The 11998-nt window shown below is 53.1% G+C and overlaps 1 protein-coding gene across 1 annotated transcript; it reads right to left on the bottom strand.

Annotated features, from left to right (window-relative positions):
• Positions 1-3975: 3975 nt before the first annotated feature.
• On the bottom strand, positions 3976-5200 carry LOC142091695 (feather keratin Cos1-1/Cos1-3/Cos2-1-like). The gene is made up of 2 exons (XM_075171080.1): positions 5119-5200; positions 3976-4738 (listed from the first exon to the last, which is right to left on the bottom strand). Exons 1-2 carry the CDS (start codon positions 5185-5187, stop codon positions 4403-4405), a joined length of 405 nt encoding a protein of 134 aa, XP_075027181.1. The 5' UTR covers positions 5188-5200; the 3' UTR covers positions 3976-4402.
• Positions 5201-11998: the final 6798 nt, after the last annotated feature.

Genomic DNA, 11998 nt, shown 5'->3' on the forward strand with positions numbered 1-11998 from the left:
ATCAGAACACAGGCACAGGTAAGGACCATCCCATCACAAGTCTGTCACCCTGCCATGAGTGTTTCAAAGGCACCTGCTGAGCCAGGAGGTAGAAACTGGGCAGTGAGGCCAAAGGGTTTCTTGGCCTCATCCTGACACAGTACTGAAAAGTGTTGCCAGGCCCAAAGAGGCTGCTGACTATCTCCTAAAAGAAGCACCCTCTCTGCCAACTTCTGGACACTCTCTGAGTCAGAGCTTTGCCCTTCTTCCCCCTCTCAAGCAGCACTGTGACCCAACATAGGATGGAGGAGCACGCATCTCATGAACAGAAAAAGGTTGTGGGGAAAAGGCATCAGACTCACCTGGTTCCCAAGGAGAAGGAGGCGAGAGAAGTGGATGAGACAGCGAGGAGTTGGGCTGGCTTTTATGGTGGCCCTGACCTGCCCCGGGCCCAGACGTAGCTTCTACGGAAGCGGTAATTTTCTAAGGTTCTCATGATGAATGGAAAACATCCCAGCTAATGACATGGGCTGGGTGGTTGTTTCCCCTGGTGCTGCCTTTTCATTTCCTGCCTTATGCCATACCCATTCCCTCATGGAAAACCTCTGAGTGCTGGGATTGAGAGGCTCCAGGATTTATGGGGCAGGAATGTGTCAGTGCCTGCAGAAGACTCAGCTCAAGTGCCGCATGGGTGTAGCGCAGCCAAGGGATGTTGGCCTGGGGCACACTGGTGGGGCTGCCTGTGGCCGCATGGACAGGAAGGGGCCCTGCAATCCTTGGCTGGTCACCCAAGGGCTTCCTTGCGTGCGGACGTGCCATGTCTTTCTCTTTCTCTCCCTCCCAACAGGGTCACTCCAGCGATCACTTGTAGGGTGTGCGGGAGGTGCACTGCTAGGTTTCGTAGACTTTTAATCTTTTAGCCAGGATACTAAGCAGACTTCCCCAGGCTTTGGATATCGAGGGCTGCAAAGGTGAGTTCCTTCATTATTTCAGCGCTGCTCAAAATCAAATTTATGTGGGCCCTCCTCTACCACTGGGATGTTATGGGGTGGACAGCATGATGCTTGAAAAGAAAAATCACTTCTGGGCATGGCACACAGACAATCAGGGGAAGACTTTTCCTTGCAAAACACCTGCATTACCATGGCCTACAAGATGTAAAAATTTTGAGAGAGGTCTCCAGTTTGCTTAAGTATTGCCTACCTGATCTTCTCCTGGCAGGAGTATATCTCCCTTGCTCTAGATTTCCTCCCTGGTTTCAAGGACCTAGGATTCCTAAAGATTGATCATGCTCATAAAGATTGAGGCAAAGAAGGCATTCAGCACCTCAGCCTTTTGCAAGTCCTGTGTTGTCAGGCTGTGTGGCATCAGAGAAGGCCCACTCATTCAGCTGTGGGACCACATTTCCCCTAGTCTTCCTTTTGTCACCTTCTTGTTCCCATTCCATTGTCCCTTCTTGTTGCCATTGACATCCTCTGCCAGATTCAGTTCCACTTGGGCTTTGGCTTTCCTAACCTCATCCCTGCATGCTTGGACAGCATCTCTCTATTCCTCCCAGTTTATCTGTCCTTGCTTCCACCTCCTGTATGCTTCCTTCTTGTCTTTTGGTTTTGCCAGGAGCTCCTTGTCCATCCACGCTGGCCTCCAGGCATGCTTGCCTGACTTCCTCCTCGTTGGGATGGTTTGCTTTTGAGCTTGGAGGAGGTGGTCCTTGCATATTTGCCAAGTTTCTTGGGCCCCTCTTGCCTCCAGCGCCATATGCCAGGGACTCTCCCAAGCAGCCTTTTAAAGAGAACAAAGTCTGCTCTCCTGAAATCCAGGGTGGTAAGCTTGCTATTTACCCTCCTTACTCCCCTCCGGAACTCCACCATTTTATGGTCCCGGCAGCCCAGGCTGCCGTTGATCTTCACTTCCCCAACGAGCCTTCCCTTCTTGGTGTGTATGAGGTCCAGCAGAACACTTATCCTCATTGGATCCTCTATCACTTGGGTGATGAAGTTGTCATCCATGCACTGCAGGAAGCTCCTGGCTTGCTTATGGCCTGCTGTGTTGTCCCTTCAGCAGATATTGTGGTGGTTGAAGTTCCCCAGGAGGACCAGGGCCTGTGAATGTGTGGCTGCTCCTATCTGTCTGTAGAGGGCCTCATCCGCTGGTTCTGTCTGGTCAGGTGACCTGTAGCAGACACCCACTGCAATGTCACCCTTACCTGTCTTCTCTTTCTGCCTGCAAATCAGCTGGAGTAGCTATGGGTGCTGCCATTACCCACTGAGGGAAAACATGAGGGCTGATACAGTCTACTCTTTGAATGCTGAAACAAGGGACATTCTCCAGAAAGCAGGTTTGGTGGCCTGCAAGCAAGCAAAGGGGTGTACGGCTGCTCTTCAAAAGTGCTCATCCCATGAGAAGCAGAGCGATCAGAAAAGGGGGAAAATAACTCCTGCTTTTCCAGAAGAAAAAAAGTCAGAGGCGGAAAAGCCCCTGCACACTCCTGAGGACTTCAGCCCATTTATGAAAATTGCTACAAGAGATGCTGGTCTGGGTCTTCTGAAAGATATTTTGAGTAGCTGTGGTCATGGGGAAAGCACCATCTTTGTATTTTACAAAACGCATCAGCATCGAGACCCTTTGCCAGGGGCCAAGCCAGAGCTGGGATCCATGGTTGCATTGGCTCTGGGTGGGCTTGGTCCTGATGCTCATTGTCCCTGTGTTGCCACCTGCCTCAGCACTGATTCCCACAGAACCTGGGCTGAGGAGACGTGCACCCCCATCCTCACGCCACGCGGGAATCCCTCTGTCCCCCACCCTGGTGCTGTGGTGCTGGTGGTGTGTGGAGTCTGTGTGAGGGCAAACCCCCACACCACAGGGTCCCAGACTCTGCAGATGTGGGAAGGACCCGGCCTGTGTGTGGGGAGCAGCAGTGGTACACAGAGCACAAGGGCCACTTCAGCCCCAGGGCTCTGGGAATGCTGAAGGAGCTTGGTGCCTGCGGGAAGGCACTCCAACATGTGCCCTATGGTTGGGCTGCTGCATGCCCTGTGCCATTCAGGGACAGCTCACGGATCCTGCTGAGTGCAGAATCAAACCCCACTGTCAGTGCCATGTCTCCGAGGAGCTGGGCGTATCTCCTCTCACACAGCACTTTTCCAGACCAGAGTTGCGTTGTGGCACTTGTGGGGCTGTAGGGTTCCTGGGCCTCAGGAAAGCTGTGCTTGAGGAAGACAAGGCAGCACAGAGCAGCATTGCATGTTTGGGCACCAGTCACTGTCCTGGGCCTGCCTTCACTCCAGGGGATGACAGGGGACTCCAGCGTGTGGCCTGCTGTAGCTGATACCAATACTAACTTGTCAACACCTCAGCCATCAGGTTGGAAATGGAAACAGGTGGGCCACGGCAGATGCTGTGCTGAAGGGTGATAGGGCTGCATGGGGAAGCTGTCCTTGCAGCCCATTGGCAAGCGTGCTGGCCATGGCCCCTAGATCGGGTGATGGAGGGGAGGGACAGGTGGAGGAGGGACTGTGGGCCATCCCCAAGGCTATTTACCCATTCCCAATTCCAGCCATCCTTTGGCAATGTCTTTTTCTGAGTCTCCTTGCCCAGTACACCTCCAGCCAGAGCAAGAGGAGCACTCTTCCCCAAGAGCCTGTGGGACTGCTGACCTCCCCGGGATCTCCCACACGCCCACAGTTCCTCTCTTGAGGACAGCGGCTGTCAGGATTCCTCTTCACGTGACGTGCTGCAGGGCCAAGGGGGTATTTCTGAGCAGAGACGCAGCAAGGCAAGGACTGATGGCCATTGGCTGTGTGGTGAGTCGGGTTGTCTTCCTCAGCTTCAAGAGGCAGTGCCTGAAAGAGGACTCGCTGCAGTGTGTCCCACCCTCCAATACCTCTAGGAGTGATGAAGGGTTCCCCTGTGCCCCCACCTCATTCCCCTCCAAAGCAATGGTTATCTTCATCAGCACTCAGGATACAGATGGAAAGAGCACCTAAGGGACACAGGCAGGGTTGCAGCAAATTTTTAATGAGTCTCAAGAGGGAAATGAGGTCACTCCAAGGGTGGGGAGGAGCAGGAGCAGCCAAGAATCTGTTCCCCTTTTCCTGTGGCTGAGTTCCCACAGGGCATCTGTCAACCTGCCCAGCAAAGGGCAAGCAGATCACTCCAGGCTGGTTTCCTGGGTCCTCCCAGCAGGTTTGATGGGAGCACAAGACAACAAAGAAAAGAGAGAAAAAGGGTGAGTGGAAGACAGGAAAGGTAGACATTGGCTGTGTTTTCCGAGAGCCCAGGCTGGCCCCTTCCAGTCTTGCCCTTGCAGGGCAAGCCAGAGATGGTCAGCTGCTCTTAAAACAGCAGCACAAAGTTTGATTCTCCATCCAGCAGCATGTTCTGAGTTCCTAGGTGTCCTTATCCGAGGCCATTGCCAGCATCTTTAGCAGGGGGGGCATCTGCTGCCACAGTAGCGGCTGGTAATGCAGGAGAGGTCACAGCATCCAGAGTTGATGGGCACTCCATCACAGCTGAGGATGCTGCCAACAGCAGCAGAGGTGGAGGATCCCACAATGGTGTTCTGCGGGTAGGAGCTGAGGATGGGGCCGGGCAGGGTCACCACCACAGGAGAGGGCTCGATGACGACGATGGAGTTCTGGCACTGCCTGACACAGGGCTCATTGCAGCTGTTGGCCAGCGGGGTCGGGCCGCAGGGCTGGCAGGGCAGGCACGGCTGGCACTGGTTGTAGCAGGACATGTTGCGGGGCCTGAGGTCCACCTGGAAGAGAGGGCAGGGAGGAAGCAAAACATGGGGATGCCTGAGGAGCAGCCTGTCACCATACCATGAGGGAACCAAAGAACATGCAGGGCCGGGAGGTGGAGGCTCTGCAAAGAGATACAAGGGCCTCCTGAGCTCATCCTGACAGGGCCAAAAAGAGCCACCAGCTCCTATGTGGTTACTGATTAGTCCCTGAGTCCAAAATCCACCTCAGTACAGTCCCAGCCTCCCTCCATGTCTAACCTCCTTCCCGCTTCCCTCTCTCCTAACAAGCAGCCCCATGATCTGGCACAGAAGAAACCTGGTGTCAGCTGAGAGGTCCACTGAAGTGAGACCTCCTTTTCGAGAAAGCAGAGAAGGACAAGGGGCTTCAGACGCACCTGGTTCCCACGGAGAAGGAGGCAAGAGAAGTGGATGAGCGAGTGAGGAGTTGGGCTGGCTTTTATCATGGACCTCTACTGCCCCAGGCTGCCAGAGGCATCCCTTGGAGAGGTGCTTATTTTCTGACAAGCTCATCGTGAATGCAAAACATCCCAGCTAATGCTATGGGCTGTGTTTTGGTTTCCTGAATCGCTGCCTTTTCATTTCCTGCTTTATGCCAGGCACATTCCCCAGTGGAGGCATCTTTTGTGTGACAGGATGAGAGGCCCAAGCATTTCCGCTGCAAAACATGTCAGTATGGGCAGAGGACTCATCTCACATGCTGGAGGAGTCCAGGAAAGGACACTCGAGATAAACTAAACAGCTGGCTTAGACAACACACACACACACACACATATTTAGACTTCTAGTCATCTAGAGTTAATTGAGAAGACTCAAGACACAGGAAGAGAGGCGGTCTACACTGTGCGGGGCCACCGCATAGGTGTTGGACTTGACGGAGTCATCTTCTGCAAGTCCTGTGTCCAAGGGTTCAGCGTGGCTGAGGGAAGACTGATGTGCGCTCGCTGAGAGCAAGAGATACAGCTGGTGAGAGTAAGGTGCCCCGCTTGAGCCCTTTCACGCACACAAAAGCCCTTTGCCTGCTCTCTCTCTGTCCCTGAGTACCGTGGACAGGGATATGGGCTTTAGCCTTGGGACGGAGGTGCTTGTAGGCTCTGGTGGGACAGCCTCTGGGTTCACTTCAGATCACATGAAGCCATGCACACGTGACCAGGTATGCAGGCCCTGCTGTGAGCTTATGCTAGCTGGGGAGTTCAGAGGCCACGACTGGTCAATTGCTGGACCAGTGTGTCCAGAAAGATGATTTGTCCCATTTACCGTGCACGTCTGCTTTGGGATGGGGTAAGTCCTGTCTGTGAGCTGATGTCTCTTCACGGAGTGTGGGAAGAGTCTGTAGAGTCTGTTAGAGGTGTAGGGTCCAGAGGAGGTCCATGAAAATGATCAGAGTGTTGGAACGCCTCTCCTATGAAGAAAGGCTAAGAGAAGTGAGGTTGTTCAGCCTGGAGGGGAGAAGGCTCTGGGGGGACCTTCTTGCGGCCTTCCAGTATCTAAAGGGGCATTTTAAGAAAGAAAGAGAAATGTGTTTTATCACGGCCTGTAGTGGCAGGACAAGGGGCAATGGCTTTAAACTGAAAGAGTGTAGACTTTGGTTGGACATAAGGAAGGAATTTTTTACAATGAGGGTGGTGAGACACTGGAAGAGGTTGGCCAGAGATGTTGTGGATGCCCCATCATTGGAAGTGTTCAAGGTTAGGTTGGATGGGGCTTTGAGCAACCAGATCGAGTGAGAGATGTCCCTGTCCATGGCAGGAGAATTGAACTAGATGGTCTTTCAAGGTCCCTTCCAACCCAAACCACTCTATGATTCTATGAATTATGCTGGGCACAAAGACGGCTCTGTGAGGCCCTTGCGTCCAGGGCAGTGAGCGTGGGCTGGAAGAGTCTCTACACGAGGATGTCTTTGGGATCTGAGTTGGTCCCACACGGCTGGAAGGATGTATCCCCTGAAGGCATCTTGATCCATTTCATTCACATCCCCTTAATTAGCTATATTTACTGAGACTGAGATGCAAAGCATGGCACAGAAGTCAGAAGAGAATCCCTCTCCCTTGCGAGCTCATTTAGGCAGCGTGCATGGCAGGAGTGGGGTGCGGCAGCACTCAGCAGCTTTGGCGTCTGTCCCCAGGGGACCCCCTTGGAAGACTGAGGACTACTGCTCAGGAGTGGGAAGTGTTTGGCAAGGTGAGCCAAGAGTGTTTTTGCCAACATCTGCTAAATGGGGAAGGAGGAGTTTAAAGTAGGTATGGAGGTGGAGGTCTCCCAGAGACTGAAGAGAAGGGAGAGCACAAGGGGTAGAAGCGGTATGCATGGGGGGCAGCACGCCAGGGGAGACTCTCTCACTTCCTCTGTGGCACAGGTGGTGGTGGAGTTACATGCCTGCTACACACCTCCTGCTCAAGAAGAGGGGGCAGCTGATGCCTTCTTCAGGTGGTTGGGGAAAGCCTCACAGGTCCTGGTACCCATGGGTGACTTTTACCACCTCAGTATCTGCTGCAGGAGGAAAATGGCTGGGCACAAGCGAACCAGGACATGGCTGGGGTATATGGAAGACAAATTTTTGATGCAGGCAATCCATGAACAGACTCGGAGAGAGGCTCGGTTAGACCTGCTACTCACAAATGAGGAAGAACTCTTGGATGATGTAGAGTTCAAGGACAGCCTTGCCTGCAGTGACCATGAGACTGTGGACCTTAAGATCCTCAGAGGACTGACCAAGACAAACAGGATGACTACTGCCCCCAACTTCAGAAGAGCACATCGTTGTTTTGTCAGGGACCTACCTGCTTGGCAGGATGCCATGGGAAACTGCCCTAGAGTGCAGAGGTTCCCAGGAGAGCTGGAGAACCTTCAAGGAGAGCCTCCTCAGAGCACAAGGATTGTCCTCTGCAATGTGCAGAAAGGTGAGTCAGGAAAAGCCAGAGCACAGCTGGAGTGGAACCTTGGAAGGGAGGGAATGAGGAAAGGTACCTCTGAGCCTATTGGCAGCAAAAGGAAGGTTAAGTAGATGTGGTCTCATTGCTCGGTGAGGAAGAGGACCTGGTGACAAATGATGGGGAAAAGGCTGATGTACTCGATGCCTATTTCTCCTCAGTTTTTAGTGATATGACTTCTCCTCAGGCCTATCACATCCCTGCACCTCCCAGCAGACTCCATGGGAATGAATTTGGGATGCATCCAAGGGTGTTCAAGGAGCTGACTGGAAGCTCCTCCATCAAGAAGATGGAGGAAATGCTCTCAGAAGCCCTTCCTAAACTCATGAAAGGCAGGAAGGTGATTGAGAGCGTCTCACATGAGTTTACTGAGGCCAAATCATTCCTCACCAACCGCATTGCTTTCTGTGAGGAGGTGTGTGGCACTGTGGGGAAGGGGAGGGCACTGGCTGTGGTGTACCTTGACTTTAGCAAGACCTTTGCCATACCCTCATGGGTGCACACACAGGAACACCCATATGCACGCAGAGGTATGCACACTCACAGGCATGCACACACACAAATATGTGTGGTGTTGGGGAATTTTTATTGTACCCCTTGAGGCAAATTAAGTACATGCTTTTGCTTAGATATGAAAGAAGCTCCTGCCTGACTTTAGTGGTCTCCTCAAGGGTCTGGGACCAGCCCTGCCCTTGCAAAGGGAGCACTGCCACGGTGACACACCATGTGGCAGCAGAAGGGTGTGTCTGGGACAAGCCAGACTCCACTTAGGCTACAGACACTGGGGCTGGGACATCAGAAGTGATGTAGTAGTGAACTGTTTCCAGAGTCACTTGAAGGTAAACACCCTCTCTTCAAAAGGCAAAGAAATGCAGAAGCGACATTAGTTTACAGAGCAGCTGAAAAAATGGTTTGGCTACCCTGTGATTGCTCATGCATTCTTTTTATTTTTTCCCCAGTTTGAATTGATGTGCTGGCCTTTTTTCTTCTTGTGTTTTCCATGCAGGTGCAGGTGGTGTAATTACCTGTAGGAAGAGGGAGCTGCCTGGATGGATCCTGTGCCTTTTTCCTACCTTGCCAAGACCTCCTCAGTTGTGCTGCCAACCTAGAGGTCATGCCAAGAGCCAGTAGCAGTGCCCTGGCAGTGCTTTGGCCAAAGGGCTTGCTCGTCTGTCAGAAGAAATGCCATCCCCCCTCTTCTACAAGGACACCTGCAGATGGTATCATCATTGCGAAGGACCTGAGGTACCTTCTGCTTCTTACAAGGTTTAGTGTGGGAGAGTTAGGAAGTCCAACTGTGCTGCTCTTGATGATGGTTATGAAGAGTATGACGAGGGAAACGAGATTTCAGACATGCAAGGGAAACGCCCTTATAAAGCTTTTGGCCTTTGGTCATTCTGAGATACGTTTCATGAGCCATAATTCCCTCTTGATGGAGGACATAGGTGTGGGGATTTCCATTCTTCCACTTGTACACTTTTGTCAAGACATCTGAATTGTCATGCAGGAAATAGGATATGAGACTGTAGTAGCTGCCAAGAGACGTTACCACTGATCAGAAGGGATGACATTTACACGTAAAAAAACCTTCTGCCCACAGAATGGCAGCCAATTCCTGAGCACAAAATCCCTCTGAGCCTGCCTGCAGCTCTCTTGGGAAGTGCACCCAAGAGCATCCTTGCTGATCTTCAGGTTCTCCAGCATGCTCTGTAACAGAGCAATTTGATCTCCCTCACAAAGACACCATTTCACTGCCTCCATTTCTGTGTTGACTACCCTCAGCTCCCACGTTTAGCTCCAATCTCCAGCCTCAACGCATTCAGCAGCATGGGCGACTTTTTTCTGAGACTCCTGCCCATACCAAAAAGGAATGCCCTTCCTCAAGAGCTCATGGGGCTGCTGACCCCTCAGGGCCTCCTGTCTCTCTGGGCATTTGTGGGCAGAGACACAGCAAGGAAAGACCTGATAGTCCCTGGCAGCAGAACAGCCAGGGATGACTTCCTCAGCTCCAAGGGATGGTGCCCAAAAGAGGAGCCTCTGCAAGGGTTCCCAAACTCCCATTCCTCTCCCAATGGAGAAGGGTCTCCTTGTGCCCTCACCCCTTTCCACCCCAGAGCAACACCTTTCTCCTTTGGCAGCTTGGGGAGCATCCACAGAGGGAAGGAGCACATGGAGGCCAGGCTTGAATGCAGCAGAACTTTAATGAGACAAAAGAGGGAAACAAAGTCACTCCAAGTGGAGGACAGCAGTGCAGGGAGCCCTGGGGGCAGCCAAGAGTCTGCGGTCCTTGGCTGTGAAGAAGTTCTTGCATGATGTCAGCCTGCCTGCCCCATAGAGGGACAGGAGCCAAATCGTCCCCCCTAGGCTGGCCCTGGGCGGACCTTGCTGCCCAGAGGAACTGAAGCAAACAAAGAAAAGGAAAAGAAGGGCAAAGCCATTCAGCTGTACTGAAAAATCATGCAAAATCTTGATCCCCTGCCCAGCACCGTGCTCTGAGTTCCTCAAGGTGTCTTCTTGGGGCTTTCCCAGCATCTTTAGCAGGGGAGGCACCTTCTGCCATAGTAGCGGCTGGAAATGCCAGAGAGGTCACAGCACCCAGAGGTGATGGGCACTCCATCACAGCTGAGGATGCTGCCAACAGCAGCAGAGGTGGAGGATCCCACAACGGTGTTCTGCGGGTAGGAGCTGAGGATGGGGCCGGGCAGGGTCACCACCACGGGAGGGGGCTGGATAACGACAGTGGAGTTCTGGCACTGCCTGACACAGGGCTCATTGCAGCTGTTGGCCAGCGGGGTGGGGCCGCAGGGTCGGCATGGCAGGCATGGGTTGGAGCAGGACATGTCTCAGGGCGTGAGGTGCACCTGGGGGAGAAGTAGGGACAAAGCAGAGCACAAGGGTGGGTGAAGAACAGCCTGGATAAACTATCACAAAGGAGCCAAGGCTAATACTGAGTGGGGAGCTGAAAGCTATGCCAGAAGCCACACGATCTTCATCACCCAATAAAAAGCAGCCTGGCCCAGGGAGACTCGGTCCTAACTTGTAAACCAAAAGCCCCCCCAGCCACATCCCAGCCTCTCTCTACGCAGACCTTCTCCCCGCTTCCCTCTTTCATGACGAGAACATGCAAAACCCAGCACAGGACAGAGCCAATATCAGCTGAGATGTTCATCGAGGAGAAATCTCGCTTTGAAGAGGAGGAGAAGGGGCTCCAGACTCACCTGCTTCCCAAGGAGGAGAAGGCAAGAGAAGGGGATGAGCGAGCACGGACTTGGGCTGGCTTTTATACCTGCCCTTCGTTGCCGCAGACGCAGAGGCACCCTTTGGAGACGTAACAATTTTCTGACAACTCATCTTGAATGCAAACCATCGCAGCTAATGATATGGGCTGTGCTTTGATATCCAACACTGCTGCCTTTTCATTTCCAGGTTTGTGCCATGCCCATTCCCAAATGAAGGCTTCTTCTGAGCACTCATGTGAAAGGCCCCAGGATTTGGAGGGCAGGAATGCAGCAGTGCAAGCAGAAGACTCAGCTCAAGTGCTGGAGGGGTCCAGAGCAGGCAAGTGACGTCAGCCTGGGTCACTCTGGTGGGGCTGTTTGAAGTGGTGTTCTCAGGAAGAAGGTCCAGTGTTCCTCAGCTGGATGCCATGGGCTCCCACGCATGAGGACATGCCATGTCCTTGTCTTTCCCTCCCTCCTCATCTTACCCCCATGGTCATTTCTTGTTGCCTCCCCAGGTGTGCGCGTTGTGCTCTTAGGTTTTGACCCTATCCTGCCTAACACTGCCCAGTCCCCAGGGGTCCTCAGCAGAATCCATGGTTCGCTGTCTTGCTTGTGTGTTCTTTACTTGTGTGGACTTGTAAGCAGCCAGGTTTGTGAGGATGCTCTGGGAGCACAAATTTGTGCAGGATTCCATGCCAGTGTGCATGAGCCTGTGTGTGTGTGTCCTTGTGTGTCGCTCATCAGAGGGGAATGTGCTGCCCATGGCAGGGACACTCTCCACTGCTCTCTCCATGAGCACTGCAGAGCAGCAGTTTCCCAGGGTCAGAAGGAGCCTGAGTGCAGTTGAAAGGTGATGGCACCAGCCTGCTAGAGATCTGTCCAGGGAAGAGGCCCTGAAATGCAGCCCCTGTCTCCTGAGCCCTCCTTTTCCTGCCCCTGCAGAGCTCACACACTGCCGCTGCCTATTTCAGGCCCCAACAAGGATGGTTTCACTCCAGTTTGGATCTTTAGTTTAATTCAGCCTAACGATATTGGAAGTGTCTCAGCATGGCTGGCAGTCCCCCCTCCTTGCCTCTCCAGGCCAATACACAGCTGCCCTGGAGAGC

The sequence above is a fragment of the Calonectris borealis genome, chromosome 22, assembly GCF_964195595.1.
Source record: "Calonectris borealis chromosome 22, bCalBor7.hap1.2, whole genome shotgun sequence".
Classification (NCBI taxonomy): Eukaryota; Metazoa; Chordata; class Aves; order Procellariiformes; family Procellariidae; genus Calonectris; species Calonectris borealis.